Source organism: Egretta garzetta, unplaced genomic scaffold (assembly GCF_000687185.1).
Source record: "Egretta garzetta isolate BGI_Z169 unplaced genomic scaffold, ASM68718v1 scaffold397, whole genome shotgun sequence".
NCBI lineage: Eukaryota > Metazoa > Chordata > Aves > Pelecaniformes > Ardeidae > Egretta > Egretta garzetta.
The window spans coordinates 128,593-146,611 of record NW_009260493.1 but is presented as its reverse complement, the minus strand read 5'-3'; the positions used below and the strand labels follow the sequence as shown (position 1 = coordinate 146,611).

At 38.4% G+C, this 18,019-nt stretch overlaps 1 protein-coding gene across 1 annotated transcript in view; it reads left to right on the top strand.

Moving 5' to 3' along the window:
* SYNE1 (spectrin repeat containing nuclear envelope protein 1) overlaps window positions 1-18,019 on the top strand; it is a 304,520-nt gene that overhangs the window by 236,981 nt on the left and 49,520 nt on the right. Inside the window, 12 exon segments of the mRNA XM_035899865.1 lie at window positions 640-650; window positions 652-697; window positions 1,471-1,647; window positions 4,228-4,383; window positions 7,998-8,153; window positions 8,888-9,058; window positions 10,540-10,673; window positions 12,027-12,231; window positions 14,101-14,283; window positions 15,304-15,450; window positions 16,516-16,670; window positions 17,030-17,177. Of these exon segments, the coding sequence (XP_035755758.1) occupies window positions 640-650; window positions 652-697; window positions 1,471-1,647; window positions 4,228-4,383; window positions 7,998-8,153; window positions 8,888-9,058; window positions 10,540-10,673; window positions 12,027-12,231; window positions 14,101-14,283; window positions 15,304-15,450; window positions 16,516-16,670; window positions 17,030-17,177 (1,689 nt within the window).

Below are 18,019 nucleotides of genomic sequence, written 5' to 3'. Positions count from 1 at the left end.
TGTTACTTGAGTCTACGATATTAAACAACATAATGCCATTCAGTAGTTCTCTGAACTGTCTTGCAACGCAAAATATATATGTCTAACAAAAAATGTAAGCAAGCACTACTTTATTAAAGGTTGAAAGTGAGTCTTTAAAAAAAAAAAACAAAACACGTTCTATTCAAAATCAGCCCATATAGAAATCGCCACCACAAGAAGAGTTGTATAAAAATATTGGGTTAGCCATTGGGCTAATATAAATATTGGGTCATTAGCCATTTACAAGGACAGGAAAAGCATATCTTAAAGTTGATCTTCTATATAAGCCTAATACAGAATTATGGAATGAGAATGCAGAACCTTTTGGAAGTCAGAAATGGAATATTTGAGTTTGTCCAGTTTCTTTGTACAATGAAGAATGGAAATAAGAAGCTTTTCATATAATATTTTCTTGTTAAAATGTATGCAGTTATACAATATGTCTCCTATTAAAACATTTTTTTACTACTTTTATATATATATATAAACTTCTGTGATATGTTAGGGATGTAGAATAATATGATAAGAGCGGGTAAAGGAAATGTGCTATGGTAATGCAAAGCAAGGAACTCATCCATTTTCTTCACAACATGCATTTTAAGTCTGTTATCTCTACAGCTCCAGATGGACTGTAGTAGGGCAGAAAGTCATTCAGGATTACATCCAGAAGTACAAGGTACTGAGTGGAAATGCTATTGACTTCCCTTTTGAATTATCTCCGTTAAATATCTATACATACATGAGGTATAAGTGATTTAAGGGAAAAAAAAAAACAACTTACATTGTGGGGTGGTTAGAATTGTACACAAGTTAGCATTAGGTAATATTTGATACTTGGGAAAGAAGCCAAAATTACTTTTACTTTGCTGTTTAGTTATGGCAGGAATATAATTGTTAATATGCTTATCTTAATTTCCACGTAAATCCAAAGCAATATGCACATGATTAATTCGCCCAAAACCTCAAAGCACTTTACAAATTATGTATGTTGTTTTATGAATTCTCTGCATAATATCACCTTCTCTTCAAAGGGTAGCCTGTCCTTGAATGAAAGGTGGCCAGTGGTTTACTGATAGATAATTTTGATCAGAATCTGAAGCAAAAATGAAAGATACTATATCTTGAGATAACTGTTGAGTATAGATGTAAGACAATTTCACTTCTTTAACTAGATCATAGCCAGTTTTTCTTAAATCTGATCTTTGAGACCAAGATCAATAATTTTATGGACTTTTGGGGTTTTTTTTGAGCCGAGGTAGGAGAGAAGGCAGATTCTTTATTCCAAAGGCAGTGTGTTGCTGGTTTATTTCTCAATACTTTTAGCTAAATAATACTTTTAGCTAAATTGTGGTAAAGTTGTAATTTGTGAACATTTTTCCTCTCTTTTGCAGGAAGATAAGAAATTATGGTACTTATGTTTTGGGGTTTTTATTCCCTTTTTTCTACTAGGGCTTCAAAATAGATTTAAATTGCAAACAATTGACGGTAGACTTTGTGAACCAATCAGTGCTACAAATCAGCAGCCAGGATGTTGAAAGTAAACGAAGCGACAAAACTGATTTTGCAGAACAGCTTGGAGCAATGAACAGACGTTGGCAAATCCTGCAAGGCCTGATAACAGAAAAGGTAACAAAAAACCCCTAGCTGCTCTGTAGCAAACTTTCAAAATACAGAGAACTATAAGATAGTAATGGTTGGAAACCTCTGCAGATGATCTAGTCCAGCCTCCTGCTCAAAAGTAACTTTCCAGTTAGATCAGATCGCACAGGGATTAGTTTAGCTGAGTTTTGAAAATGTACAAGGACAGATTCCGCAGCCTCTCTGGGCAGCCTGCTCCTGTGCTTAACCGCTCCTGTGGGAGACAAGTTTTTGCCCTGTTCCCAACTAGAATTTCCCTTGTTGCAACTTATGACTGTTACCTCTCCTTTTATTACTCGTGTCCAAGAATAGTCTGCCTCCATCTTCTCCATAACTCCTCACAAAAAGTGGACAGCACAATGAGGTGCTTCCTTTGCTTTCTTTTCTCAGGCTGAATGAAGCCTCTCCTTGTATGTGCTCCAGCCTCCAGCCTTCTAATGACCTTAGTGGCCATTCACCAGTTTGTCAATCCCTCCTTTCACTAGAGGACCCACAATGGGTCACAAGTGTCAAGGAGAAGGAAACCACTTCTCTTGACCTATTGGGTGCACTTTCAGTAATCTAATCCAGGATGCAGTTGACCTTCATCAGCAGAAACACACACTGTTGATTTATTATGTTGAAGTTATTGCCCACCATAGCCCCTAGGTACTTTTCTTCTGTCCAGCCTGCTGCTACCCTATATTGTTGCATGAGGTCCTTTTGTCCCAGGTGCAGGACTTTACATTTGCCTTTGCTGAATTTCTTGAGGATATATGAGTCTATTCCTACATCTTGTTGAGGTTTCTCTGAATGGGAGACCCGTTCTCCAGCATATCAACTACTTCTCCCAAATCAGTGTCACCTGTGAATCTGATGGAACCACAGTCCATCATATCATTTAGTTTATTGATGGAGGTATTAAATAACATCAACCCCAGGACTAACTCTGAAGATGCATCTTGTGAATGACTGCCAGACAAACATTGAAATGTTCAACACTAACCTTTAAGTCTGATGACTCTGGTCAGTTCATTCCTTTGTAGACCTCCCATCCAGGCCATGCCTCCTCAATTTCACTACAAGGGTACTATGGGATACCATAACAAAAGTCTTGCTAAAGTCCAGGTAGACAACATCTACTACTCCCTGCCTGTCCACAGGGTCAGTCATATCATCATAGCAGAGGCAATAAGTGAGGCCAGGCACAATTTTCTCTTGGTAAGACCAAGCTTGTTCCTCCTCCTTGTTCTTTGTGGATGGGGAAATGGCTTCTGGTAGGATTTGCAGTATAGCCTTTTTCCAGCCACTAGAAACTTCCTCCAACTGTCATGACATTTTAAAGGTGATAGACAGCAACCTTGAAATGACGTTAATACCCTTGGATACATCCTGTCTTGTTTAGTGGACTTTCACATGTTCAGCTTACTTGAGTAGCCCTGAATTCTTTCCTCCTCTGTATGTACCTCTGTATGCCAAAATTTGTTAATTGGCATGAAGACCTGACAGGCATGAGAGGAGACCTTGTCAGTAAGTTCGGAGCAAAGAAGGCACTGTGTACCTCAGACTATTCTGTGGTTTCCTACTAGTTGCTCATGTACTTGTGAAGAGTAACAAGAAGAGCTTCTGTCCCTCACTAGTTAGTTCCAGCCAAGATTTTGCTTTCCTAACATCAGCGCTGCATGGCCAGGCCATGCTTCTAGGCCCATTCTTTGTAATCCACTTTCTGTGCATTTGTCATTTTTGTGACTTGAGGAAGTTGTTCTTGAAGATCAACCAACCTCCTGGACTCCTTTGTTCTTCAGTACAGATTCTCATGGGATCATGCTTACCTGAACAAAGAAAATGTGCAATTCTAAGGATTTTTAGTCTGTTACTTGCTTTCCTTACTTCACTCACAACTGTCTCATTGTCACTGTGCCCAAGGCTGCTATGGACCATCACATCCTCAAGCAGTTCTAATTAAGATTACAGCTAATTAAGATGGCTCATTCCCTAGAGTGGAGTTTGTCTTAAGTAATGTAAATGCTTTTTATGGCAGTGCTGCTGTTTTCAAATTCTGCTTTGTTTTTTTTGTTTGTTTTGTTGGGGTTTTTTTTAAGACTAGAAGTGCTATTTCATTTGCCATTGAATAAACCTAGAACAATCAGAAAAATCTAAGTAACTTAAAGCAGTCAATTGACAAAGGAGAAAATATAAATCTTCACCTACTTTACACAGTTATAAGCAAGGAATATAAAATGTATGTTTGTACGTTTAGTTTTATTTGGGAAGTTCTGAGGTCTTTGATCTCTGAAAAGAATTCCACTTCATAAAAATGTTCTGCTGAAGTGTTAGCTTCTTTCAGCGTGCCATAATATATTAGTGTTTTCTTCAAATAATTATTTCTGGATAAAGCAGGATTTTAATTATGAACTCTTTTACAAATAGCAGATATATTTCAATTCGAATGCATATACTGTTTTTTATATCCTGAAAGCATTGAATTCTGAGAAGGCAGTGGTCAGCATTGGTCTTCACTGATTTATTTAATTGACCCAACAATAAAGGTAATTGTATGAAAAAGTATATATTCCTATTTCTTTGCAGATCCAGATGTTGGAAAGTCTGCAGGAATCCTGGACAGAGTATGAAAATAATGTGCAGTGCCTAAGAACTTGGTTTGAAACTCAAGAGAAGAAGCTGAAACAGCAACAGAAAATTGGAGACCAGGCTTCAGTACAGAATGCTTTGAAAGACTGTCAGGTAATGTCCCCTTATTCTCTTTCCAACAGTTAGAAACAACACTAGATAAAGCCATGTGAAATCTTCACATCAGTGAAGTCAGTGATAGAACTCCTCTTTACTTCAGTGAGGGAGAGATTTCATTCCTTGAGTGAAAGAAGAAAGGAGGAAGGAACAAAGTTCTTTAAAAGCAGCCAAAGTCATTATTCTTTTTGCATTGTGTATTAAAGCATGGACATTTCCAAGCATGCCAGGTGCACTGAACTAGAAAGGCCATCAAAGGAATAAGTTCCCATTCCTGTTTAGCCAGTCTTATGGAACTTGATGTCATGAACACCATGCTTGACTATTCGGAAACTTGTTTTTTCTACCTTATCACTACCTCTCCACTTCCCCTCCCCCCCTCCTTTTCCTATTCTTTTTCCACCTGACTACTCAAAGAAAAATGCTAGAATCCAAGGAGGTTTTATGCTTTTATTAAAAATGTTTTAGGAATAATTTTTTTTCAAATGTTGAACTATCCAGAGAAGGAAATAGTTCTGGGTTCCCGTTTGCTTTCAGAAGACTGAAGAAGAATCATAATTATGATGGGCAAAGACAGGACAAGGCAAAGCTCGTAAAGCACATAAGTTCAGAACCACCTCAGTTTTTTATGCGAAATTCATACAAGAACTCATCATTCATTCAACAACTTCACAGTTGACTCTGAACATTTTACTCAGAATAGTACATATTTAAGTAGTTAGAAGCTTGCTTCTTCTGGAGCTGTCAGGCTACAGTTCAAGCTTATAGGTGTATAAGCGAAATAGATTTTTCTGCATTTATAAACAAGGCCTCTACATGGTATCAGGCATCAGATAATTTTTCCTCAAAAGTGTGTTGTTCTACCAGACACCAAATAATAAATTACACACCAGATCAAACGTGTAAATAAACTCTGTCAGGACAACTGCATGCCCTAAATCTTGGTGTTCTCATCCCCGTAATAAAGAGTAAGGAAGCATGTTTATCTTGGTGTGGCTGTCTTTCCTGCTTGCATTTAATGAATGGAACAAATATGATCCAGCTCTTAAGTTTTCACAAACAGAACAGCTGGAAGTCTATTCAAATGAAATGCGTAAGAGAATTTAATCTTTATTCACACTTGTGTTAAACCCATCTTTGTTTCTGTAAAGGCAAATGGTTGTTTAGGCGGATATGTTAGAAGTAATTTTTTTTTTCCTAGGTTCTTGACCTAAATTTTCAGACTGGTTGCAGTGCTCAGTTTCAATTCAGGTATCTTTATGGTTTCAGCACAATAAGCCCATACAACTGAAGCAAGGGTAATTTAGCACAGCCTGATATAATCGGCAGGCTGTGCTTGGCTAGAGTTCAAAGCTGAATCTGATTTATCACCTTTATGGCTCCTTTTGGTCAGGGAAGTTAGCAAATACACTTGGGGAGTCAGTTATGAATGGCAAGACTTTGATCAGCAGAGAAACAAACTGTTTAAGAAATAACTGTTTCAGACACTCCTGGGTATCTGGTTCAAGTAGTACAAAAGCTGGGTTTATTTATTAACTGATGTTGGTTGCTGCCTAGTGTCACATTAATAAGTGAAAGCAACCATTTTTCCCATCACAGATCAGAAATAGTAATGTGATTTTAATTAAGTTACGAGTTTAAAATGATGACTAAGAAACCGCTTTTCACAGTGAACCAGAAATATTTGCTATTCTTGGTGTTTGAAACTTTTGTCTGTTTTATATTCTGAATTTTGGAGCAACCTTGTACAAACTTAAATGCCTTTTTTAGTGTTAAAGTCCACTTTTTGGAAAGTGGACTTTGCTGTATGTACAACTTAAAGGTGTTTGCTTTGGTGTCAGCTGATAAAAAAAAAAAATAATGATGCATTACTCCAAGGCTTGGAACAAGGTCATGGCTAGAAGTTTGAAGAGAAGTGCAATAATACAGAAGACAAGGCTAAGAATAAACTACAGCAAAAAATCTCTCACATATATGTATATAGATAAAGGTGTGTTGTATGTGTGCAGGGATAAATTCTGTTAATAGCAAGTGTTTGCAAGACTGGGAAGAATTTTGTTCCAAATACTCTCCCCATTATCTAAAATGTAAAGTCTGTTATGGCAATGGTTTCTCTTGTTGTTGTTTTGATTCTTAGGGAGAGTAATTTATTGAAAGACATGGGGTTTCAGTTTGCCCAGATTTTAGTTGTGTTGTTTTCTTTCCCCAATGATCCATCTCTCTCAGTAAGGAAAGGCTTGCAGAAAATGAAAATATAACCTGAGATCACAAGATGTACTACTTAATGTAGAGACATCCCAAGGTTGCTCTCACCTCACAGTCTGCTTTCCATATCACACTGGCTACTTTATCTTCAGACAGGTAAACACAAATTTGTGCTGGCCCAAAGCCTACAAGGCATACTTTCCCCCTCTGCTCAGGCTCAGTATTTGTACTACCCGAAGCTGCGCAGATTCCTTATGAGTCAGAGCACTGCAGGACTTCTTTGGATCTCCCTGCACCATGCCGTGAAATTATATAGGTAGTCTCCCGGTTAGGAATGACCTTATGGAAGTGTGCTATATAACTCACAGTTGCTCACTGAGTCTTCCTGTTCTCTCTCCTTCATTTTGTAACTTCATTGTTGTGCTGTTGAGGCATGAGGAAGGCCACAGGCTTTGTGACTAGCCAATGTTACATACCAGAGCTTCTTCACATCACTTATTGATAAAACATGATAAAACCGGCAATCTTTGAATGAGCATTTCCATGACCAATCTAGGGTCATCTTAAATCAACAACATAGTCAGCACTTGCCTGAAGCAGCAAAACAAGCCACTAAGAAGTTGTCATGGCCTCAGTGCTTATGTACTCAGCCCTATTTTCTTCACTTGTTTTCACGCCAACCGTTCGTTTTCTTCCCATTTTCTTGGGTTAGTGTGTGGGAACACTGAGCAGAGCAAAATGCTATCAAGCTCATTAATGCTTCCCAAAGGCATGCAGCCTTGAGGAGGCAATAAGGAAAATTCCTGCAGTCTGTTGCTTGTTGTCATTGGCTGGACTCCAATGAACTTGTCATCTAGGGGAATGCTCGCTGTCCTCGGGCAAGGGGCTTTGCTGGGACCTGGCAAAGGAATAAAGACTCCACTTCATGTGGGGAGGCATGGCAAATTGACATCTTTCCTTAGGAAGTCACTTTGTCCTTTTACTTGGGTGGCAAAACTCATTTTTTTCCAGAGGCTTGAGCCAGCTTTTGACTAATTAAAAAGGACTCCCAGTGTTCTAGGACAAACTAAGAGACACAACATTTTTCCCATGTATTCAAACTACTGTCCTATTTTTAATGAGTTTTGGACTCTTACATGAGCGCAGAAGATTACACAGAAGTTTAACGTAGAGGACATGCTTCTATTTAAAATAAAGACTAACAATTATGCTTTAAAGAGAACATAAAATACTAAATAAAATTGCTGATGAGTTATGATTCTCTTGAGAATATAAAGCCAAAGTATGCAAGCGTGACTTTCCTGTTTTTTACACTAAGGAGCTTATGGGCATCTTTTCTATATCAAGGCATTATCTATCCAATTAAACAAACAATAATGCTCAGGTATCTCTTTTTTTCTTTTCAGGAATTAGAAGAATCAATAAGAGCAAAGGAAAAAGAAGTAGAAAATGTAGAACAGAGTGGTCTTTCTTTGATACAGAACAAGAAAGAAGAAGTCTCTTCTGCTGTTATGAATACACTGCAAGAAATTAACAATTCCTGGGCCAGTTTGGATCACATGGTAAAAGAATCATCAAGGGGCAAATTATAGCTCCAGGAATAGTGCATGGAGGAGAGGGATAATGAGCAGTTTGCAACTGGTGGAATTCTTCTGTATTGTAGGGGAAGAAATTCTGAAATGTGTCCTTGTTTCCATCCATCCTCAAGTTTGTGTGTAGACTCCACATAAAATGGGGATAATATTTCCTATTCCAAGAATGCTTTTAATTCTTGTAATTCAAACTTTTTAGATGCTTCCTGACATTTAGTGGAAAGGTTCCAAATGATCACTAAGGAACTACCTTTTCAAGCGCACAGGTCTCACAGAATAAGGAAGAGATCAACATTAATTGTCATCATCCAAAGCTTGATAAGATCAGTCTGCCTTCTCAGGAGGAATGCAGTGTGTTAGGGCTAGCCTGTCTGCTGACTTTCATAGGCTGACTTGCCTGCCTTAGGGATAGTGTTTCATAGTTTTAAGCAATGTCTCTTGATCCTGCTTTGGACCAAGGTAGAATGGACTTAATATCTTCTCAGTCCCTGCCATCCTAGCTTTATAAAATCAAGCAGAACTTTATGCTGTACCCAGTGTAAGCCCAGCTGATTGTTGTGCAAAATCTTCATTCTCCAACAGATTTAAGATTAGGTGTGTAAAACAAGTAGTATCTGAGGTCAAAAGGAAGGAAATAATTTAAACAAAAATTAAATATCTTGACTGCTTTTCATTTACTTTTTTTTTTTCCTCCTTCCTCCTAGGTTAGCCAACTGAAGATATTGTTGCAATCTGTTCTTGATCAGTGGAGCATTTACAAAGTGGTTTATGAAGAACTGAATAGTTACCTGACAGAAGCCAGATATTCTTTGTCCCGTTTTTATCTTCTTACTGGTTCTTTGGAAGCTGTGAAAGTCCAAGTTGATAAACTTCAGGTGAAAGGAATACCATGCCTCTTAATGTACTAAGGATGGATTTAAGGATTAACTTTGCCCTCATTGCACGGATGCAGATAACTACACATTTTGGTTCATAAGAAATGGAAGTACAGACCTACTGGCACATTAAGATCACATGACATTCAGAGAACACATTATCAAATCATTTTTCATTTTGCAGAAAAATAAAATGACGATAGTTGTTTTCTTTTTAGATTTTTGATGCTCTTCTTTAAATTTTGAGCCATACTGTCAGGTTGTTAAAAGGTTTTAAATTGTGCTGGTGAGCACTAAAACTAAAGTTTCCCACTCTGCTTGGTCAGGCTTCTGAGCTACTGGCACATGTTGAGATCACATTTTAAACCTTACCCCCCTACAACTCAACCCTGTGGGTGCAGTAGATTGAAGATCACAGAAAATAATGTCCCAAAAGCTGAGATCCTCACATGTCTGAGTGTTTTTCCACTGTAAGAAAAGCATAACATGAGACTCCTGTTATACAATTATAAATTAATATTAATTGAAATAAATTAATTTTAATAATTAAATAAAAAATATTTAAAATATTGTTCTGTTACATAGAATAACCTTTTATTTCAAAAAAAGTTCATAGAATCATAGAATCATTTAGGTTGGAAAAGACCTTTAATATCATCAAGTCCAACCATTAAAAGTTGGTGTCTTTGGAATAAAAAAATAATTATGCAAATATTCCACATGCTTAAAGTAACAAGAACTTGTTGTAACATGAACAGCACTTTTCAAACCAAGATTTAAAGAGCATCCATTAACGCACCTTACAGCCACTCTCCTATGTTTTTATTTTTTTATGTGCCAGAGAGGAGGAGTCAGTAAAACAATAGGTACAGAAAATCACTCTTTTGCTTATTAAGGTTTTTATTATACTGTTTAAGCAGGTCAAGATTTGCTGGGCTGTTCAAACTATGCATAAAATAAATGCATAAAAATATGCATAAAAATATTTAAGGTTTAAGAAAAAGGAGCATTTTCCCTACCAGCAGTACTTCAGACTGATAAATGAAGGAGCAAAGTCTTTATTTTCAGAATAAAGCTCTTTTTGTGCTGTTACTTTTTTCATCTCATTCTAAACAGGAAAATGTTATTTCATTTATTTTCTTCCATCCGTTAAGTTTTAATTTCTGAAGCAGTTCCATGCACTTACTCCTTCTGTGCAAGAGTACTTGTTTAGAATAATTTCTTTTACAAGATTTCTACATTTTGAGAAAATATTAGGTTAAAATTTACTTTTTGCTACACCCTGATATTGAATCAAATGAATCTAACAAAAGTCTTTATATTAAACAACCTTCTATTTAGATGAAACACACATGAAATCAAGCTTTGCATTCATAACCTGTATGATGTCATTGGTACATACTATTTTAAAATGTTTCTACATTGTGCAATTGTAATACCTCATGTATCTTTTTTTCTAATTATTATTCCATCCATTCTAGAGCCTACAAGATGAATTGGAAAAGCAAGAAAATAGCTTACAGAAATTTGGTTCTGTGACCAATCAACTTCTGAAAGAATGTCACCCACCAGTGACTGAAACACTTACCAACACTTTGAAAGAAGTGAATATGAGGTAGAAAATGTCTGTGTGTTGAACTTTACTTTCAGTCATAAATTTGCATTTATCCATTGACTCAGTTTTCCATAATTTCTGGTTTTGTTATATTTTATGGTTGGGGGGATTTGCAAGGGCTTGTGAGGGTGGGCAGGATTATTCCTTTTGCCAAGAGCCAGAGCAGAACTGTCTCATTTACTACTACTAATAAATGAAACATTATTTTCTCCAGCAAAGCATTTGACATTACTGTCAGTAGTTTTGCTCCATGCATGGCTGCCAACCAAGATTCATGAACACCAGGCTGGAAAATAATACTGCACTTAAAATACAAAAATCCTGTCTGAAAATTTTGTTAGTTATGCTTGCACCAGGCTCCCCAGATTTTAGGTTGCTATTTCTACTTGTAGGAAGGGCGTGATAGGCAAGAAAGTCTAAATCTTCACCAGCAGCTTGGCAAACAGCTTCCCCAACTTTGAATCCAGGCCAGAACCAGTGTAAGGGTTTACTCAGAGAAGGTACAGAAAGGCAGGATCCCAAAGCAAAAACTAGTTTAGTGGAAAGACGGGGTTCTTTTGAAAGAACAATGATGCCAAATTTATTTTAATCTGTGGTCCATCCTGTCCTAGAATCTGGAAGCGGAGGGAGGGATTATCCACCCCATTTCAGAAAAGATAATGTAGGATTTAAGTGGTGGCTGATGGAATTTTCATTTCACTATTTTTATTATATAATAATCATTGAAAGATACTATTATTTCCCTTAGTAAGGAAATAATGAGGCAATTTGATAAATACCAGCACATCTGAGAAAGTACATGTTTATGGTTGCCATTAGAGCCAAGAATTCAAAAAGGTATCAGATATTTAATTAGAAAATAAAAATAAATAGTTTTAGAAGGGAGTTACACAGAGCTTTATGGCTTTAAATATTCTATCAGGGTTTGGAGGAAATTGAAGCAGAAAAAATGGTTTCTTGTTTACACCTGGTTTGGGCTTCTTAGGTCCTTGCAGGAATCTGGTACTGGCAGTTCGTGGTTGGTCATGGATGCTCTCTGCAGTGAACCAAAGTGTGCTAAGTGAAAACAGCATGAGGTTCATTTCAAAAAGTACACTCCATCTCTGACCTCAGGCATTAATATAGAGCAGCCAAGATGTGGCACAGATCAGACCTGCTGTGACAGGTCAGAACAGCCTGCCAACATTCTTCTTGGATTCCTTTTTTTTTTTCTTCCCCCCAAATGTCTGGATCTTGAGTATTGCCAAATTTCTTAAAATACAAAAGACCACGGGAAACAGCAGAGAGGAAGAGGGGCAGGGATAGTTCTTGTGGACTCCCAGGCTTCGGTCATTCATCCAATCTCTCCACTAGGTGGAACAACCTTCTGCAGGAGATTGCAGAGCAGCTGCATGCCAGCAAGGGCCTCCTTCAGCTGTGGCAGAGGTACAAGGACTGTTACCAGCAGTGTTCTTCCACAGTCCGTCAGCGCGAAGACCAGGCCAATGAACTCCTGAAGACTGCTACCAGCAAAGACATTGCTGATGATGAAGTTACTACTTGGATTCAGAACTGCAATGTATGTTCAGTTAAGCTTTGCAGTTTCTCACAGCTCTGTGGCTAAAAATCACGATAGGCTCTCCATTACTAAACTCTATACTTGGTGTTTTGGAAACTTGCAGACAAACACATTTCTTTTTACTGATGTATCTCAGGTGCAGAAGAGACAGCTTTATGTCTGCTACCCAAATCCCATGGGTTTCTCATACTTTTCATGTGATCCCTCCATTACTTGTTGTGGTGTTTCAGAAGCTTGTATCTGAAGTCATGTCTCTAGAGAAGGTGGATAAATTATATCATTTGATTCCGGCAATGTGCGCTGGCAGCCCAGAAGGCCAACCGTACCCTGGGCTGCATCAGGAGAAGCGTGGCCAGCAGGTTGAGGGAGGTGATTCTGCCCCTCTACTCCACTCTGATGAGACCTCACATGGAGCACTGCATCCAGCTCTGGAGCCCTCAGCACAAGAAGGACATGGAACTGTTGGAGCAGGTCCAGAGGAGGGCTACAAAAATGTTCTGAGGGCTGGAGCACCTCTCCTATGAGGATAGGCTGAGAGAGTTGGGCTTGTTCAGCCTGGAGAAGAGAGGGCTGCGGGGAGACCTGATTGCGGCCTTTCATTACCTAAAGGGGGCCTATAGGAAAGATGGGGAAAATCTTTTTAGTAGGGCCAGCTGTGACAGGACAAGGGGTAATGGCTTTAAACTAAGACAGGGTAGGTTTAGACTGGATATAAGGAAGAAATTCTTTACAATGAGGGTGGTGAAACACTGGAACGGGTTGCCCAGAGAGGCTGCAGATGCCCCATCCCTGGAAACATTCAAGACCAGGTTGGATGGGGCTCTGAGCAATCTGATCTAGTTAGCAGTGTCCCTGCTCACTGCAGGGGGGTTGGACTAGATGACCTCTAGAGGTCCCTTCCAACCCAAAACATTCTATGATTCTATGATTCAGTCTTAAGTCCCTGCTTATCAAAGGGATTCTTGCTTGGGAAAATATGTTTACCAAATCTGTCAAGTTCATAGAATCATAGAATCATAGAAGTTCCTTGCAATAGAAAGAAATACAAGATCCTTTGACTATATTCCCACCAATCAAGGTTGTTCGCTCTTTCTGAATGAAGAGACTGTGCATGTTCAGGGGCTGTCTTTATCCTTCCTTATGGAAAGACACCATCCACTCTGAAACCTTGAAATTCTTCCTTTTTCAAGACTACATCTCAAGGCAGCAGGGTAGTTTATCTATCTGTGGTTACATTTAGTTCTTTTGAGTTTAAGTTAATGTTAAGTGTAATTGACAAAAAGATTAAAATGGTAATTGGCTTAGTGTAAGCAAAACAATTGCAAGAAGAAAAATGAACACATCGATGAACTTTTACGGTATTTGCTGCCATAGTAATCTGGACTGGCAATTCAAATTGTTCAGTTTGAATAATTTCTTCATTTCCCATTCTTTAGCCATTATGTTAGGCCATTTACAAAAGTTATTTTTTCATCCCTCCTGGTAATTCATAGCAGGAAAAAAAGGGAGGTCTAGTCAGATGTGAATCGACCCACAGTGAGAGCTGCCACTGCTTAGGACCAGCATGTCAGTAAGTTCAAAAGGTTTGTTTCAAAAGTTATTGCCTCATCAGTAACTCAGGCTTGCTCGAAGTCACTTCTTTCTGTTCCTCTGTGTACAGGTACTTTGACACATTTTTTTTATTCTGCACATCATTTCCTTTTCATACAGAGTGTGAGTGGACACTTTGGCATTGAAATATAGTAGTAAATACAAGTTTTTCATGTAGTGATGGAGTTCGGTCATTTCATTCCTCCTTTAAATCAGGGGAGGATGACATCAGCAGTGTCAGGTTAACTATTCATATCTTTCTTTAATGGGTTGCCACAGGATGTACTCATAGATTTGAAGACTGCACAGGAGTCACTGGTTGTTCTTCAAGAACTGGGAGAGGAGCTAAAAAGCCAGGTGGAGGCTTCAGCAGCAGCAGCTATACAGTCTGATCATCTTTCTCTGAACCAGAATCTGTCAACCCTAGAACAGGCTCTCCGCAAGCAACAGACTGTACTTCAGGTATGCAGAGGGTGTTTTCAGTCCTTGAATCCAATCATCTTGTGGTACCTGAAAACATATAAACAATCTAAAACTGCCTGGGGAATGAGGGTGGTGGTACCTGTTTGTCAGCATTTCCTAGACTTCCCTGGAAGCCAATGCTGAGAGTAGAAAATATGCTCAAGTCCAGCATAGAGACTTTGTAAGAAGGTCCAAATTCTGCGAAGAGGAATAGCAAACCTCATAGAGGAAAGTGTCTATCATCTGGAATGCCAAGGGCACCATGCTTTCTGCAGACAGCAATAGTGCTAACAGCTGGATCCACAGCTACAGCTCCCCTGAAGACAACCTCTCTTCCCAGCTAGTTTTTTAGCAGGAAAACAAATGTGAGATTCTGAATAATTGTGTAGAATGGATTTTTACAGTTCCTATTAATATTAGTGAACAGACTGACACCTACCATTGCGTGAAAGCCTGTTCAAGTAGATGTTGCTAATTGCATGTGTCACCAGGGGTGAAAGAGCAAAAAAGGTGCAGCAGAATGTATTCCAGAGGAAAGCATATGGGTGAGAAAGCAACAAAGGCAGTGGCTTCTGTTTGGGTGACAAGAGGATTTACCAAAGAAATCCAGCATTGTGTAGAATGTGCTTATAACATCACTGTGCTGTGACGACACAAAGCATAAGAGGAGTTTTTAATTTCAAATTGCCATAATAGCAACTAGTGGTTGTCACTGCTGACAATAAATTAAGCATAGGAGTTAGTTTCATAAAAGGAAGTTCGAGAAGGTTATCTGTTTCAAGGCAGGGAGATATTTATGCATGTTGTTGAACTGTTGCCTTTTTGCTATGACCAAAAATCCTCTGTTCTAACCTAAAACCACCCCAATAATTCCACAGTCTGTGAGAAAAGCAGCAGTTACAATTTCTCCTAGCCTATACAACTGTTTGCAAATCTATAATGAGAATAACCAGGAGTGTAATATCAATATGCATGCTGTGTGGACGAAGTTCTTAAACTGTGGGTCCTTTTCTATTCCAGGCTGGAGTGCTGGACTTTCAAACTTTTGCCGAGAACCTGCAAGTTCTTGAGGCCTGGATAACAGAAGCAGAAGAAATATTGAAAGGACAGGATCCCAGTCACTCATCTGATCTCTCAGCAATACAGAGTAGAATGGAGGAACTCAAGGTGACTATGAAATGCAGAAAGTGTTGATTTTTTTTCTGTTAGCCTGGTTATTTGTAGTGCAGGGTATGCACAAATACCACACATGCATTCTATACTTATTAAAGGATTGTCACTCATTCAAAGTTTAAGACTGAGAACTTCGAAATTTGATGGCAGTCAATGAATGACTGTCCATGTTACTTTGCCCTTGAGTAAAGAAGAAAAACACAGGCAAACTGTTAAGAATAACTTTAATATAAAATCAAAATGGGAATGGAAATTTTAACGGGTTTTGGAGAGTTCCTTCATTTTGTTTTCTCTCAACTTTTTTTGAATTTATGCAATTCCTGTCTCAGTAGCATTTAGTTTAGGGATGAAGCCATCTATTTGTTTTGGTTATCTTGATATACTGAAGAAAAATTCATACTGTGTACCATGTGATCTCCATTTGAGCTCTTTTACTCTTTCTTTTTGTGGGGCTTTTTTTTCCCCCTCTTCTTCTTTCAGAGGCCCTGACGGGAAGTTAATGAACTTTGCTGTCTAGGCTGGTTTTGTCATTTTAATCTTCCATTATTTTTCTATCAGGATTAACTATACACATAATTCTACTTCGGGCATGCTAAAAAACAGGGCATTTTCCTAACATTTGGAATTGCATATTTCTGTACTGCAAAATAAAAACCTAAAAATACAAAGTTGAATAAGTTCAATGGGAATTTGCCAGCTTAGCATTCAGGCTAAGAAACGAGGAAAAAGGCTCACATTTTTTACAATATAAACATATGGTTTCAAACACTAGCCTACTTCAGCAGCTCTGAGTAGTAAATCCCCAGTTCAGCAAAACACTTCAGTGCAATTTCAGTTTACCTCTCTGTGCACATTTAAACATGAATGCAAGTCTTCTCCTGGTATGGGACCAGAGGCTGAAAAGTGGAAATGCAATTTTTCCCTGGCACAGGGATTGCTTGCCACTTGGTGGCAACCAAGGCTGTGACAAGTTTAACTGAGTGGTAGTTCATAATTTTGCAGTCTGTGATAGTGTAATTACTGAACTTCCTAGTTATCACTTCTGTTTATTTCTTGCAGAGTCAGATGCTGAAGTTCAGCAGCATGTCCTCGGATTTGGACCGTCTTAATGAGCTGGGTTACAGGCTTCCTCTGAATGATAAAGAAATCAAAAGGATGCAGAACCTGAACAGACATTGGTCTCTGATCTCATCTCAGACTACGGAGAGATTCAGGTGGGGATAGTTAAAGATCGTTGTATAGTTTTCTTAGATTATAACAACTAGCAAGTATAACTTTGGTAGAATACAGAAAATGTTTCATATATTTCATTAACCGAAGCTCCTTTTCTTTCGTATACTTATAAGTAAAGAGTGAAGTCGGTGAGCTGAGATGTTGATTTTGCCACAGATTAGCAGAATTTGAAATGAGGAAGACTGCCACTTTTCAGAGTGTTGACTAAATAAATTGAATGAGGTGGCTGAGTGGGAAAAGTGTTACCATCTGATTTAGAATTCTGTCATTGCAAGACCCTCAACACTGTGTGTGAGAGGAGGAGACCTTACCTGAATCCATCTTTCTTTCTTTCTTTCAGTAAGCTGCAATCTTTCTTGCTCCAGCAGCAGACCTTCCTGGAGAAATGTGAGACTTGGATGGATTTATTAGTTCAGACTGAGCAGAAGATGGCAGCAGAGATTTCAGGAAACTACCAGAGCCTTTTAGAGCAACAGAGGGCACATGAGGCAAGTCATCATGTGTATTCATACATAACTACAACACATACTGTTTCCTCTAAAATGGAATGCACATTCTTTTGGGGAGTAATATAATAGTATACCTTGAACTGAATTACATTTGCCTGCACCGTCTGAGGATATCTTAACTTAAAAACAGAAGCATGCAAATATGTCAATGATACCCAGTTTGGGGGAAGACTTCAGTATCTGTCTGCATTTGTGTATAATGTATCAGCATGCCTATGAGTGCTTGTCCCCTACATTTAGTCTATGTCAGATTGGTCTGTAAGAAAGAAATCAAAGTTTTTATTGGTCTCCCTGTAGAAACTAATTATTCCCATGCAATTAGGCCCTTTGTCTTCGGTCCTAACTGGAGAAAATCTCTGTTCTTTCAGTTTATTCTTATTTTGTTTATTTGTTATTAAATTGCCAACATCGACAGGATCTGAAGAGCAAGTTAAAGGAAGATTTTTCTGTCAAGTCATGGGGCATTCATTTAGTAATATTTCCTTGGAGAACAAACTGATTTGATCTTTGCTGTGTGCTAGAGTCATTTGTCTGTTTGCAACAAATCAAGAACTAGCCCAGCTTTTGCTGCAGGGAAAAACTGATTCAGAGTTTTTACTAGAGGATGCCTTTATGATTCTTCAGTGAAGTCAAGTGATGCACATTTTTTCTCCACCCATATCATTACTGCCAAGAATCCTGGTAAAGATCAAGTAAGATGAATCCATTTTCATGCCAAAGCTCCCATGTGGCCACAGTAGTTTCAGTTCCCATAACTTTTTCAGATGACCTACCCATAGACTCAGGCCAGATCATAGAGAGTGTCATGTTCTTACTCCCCC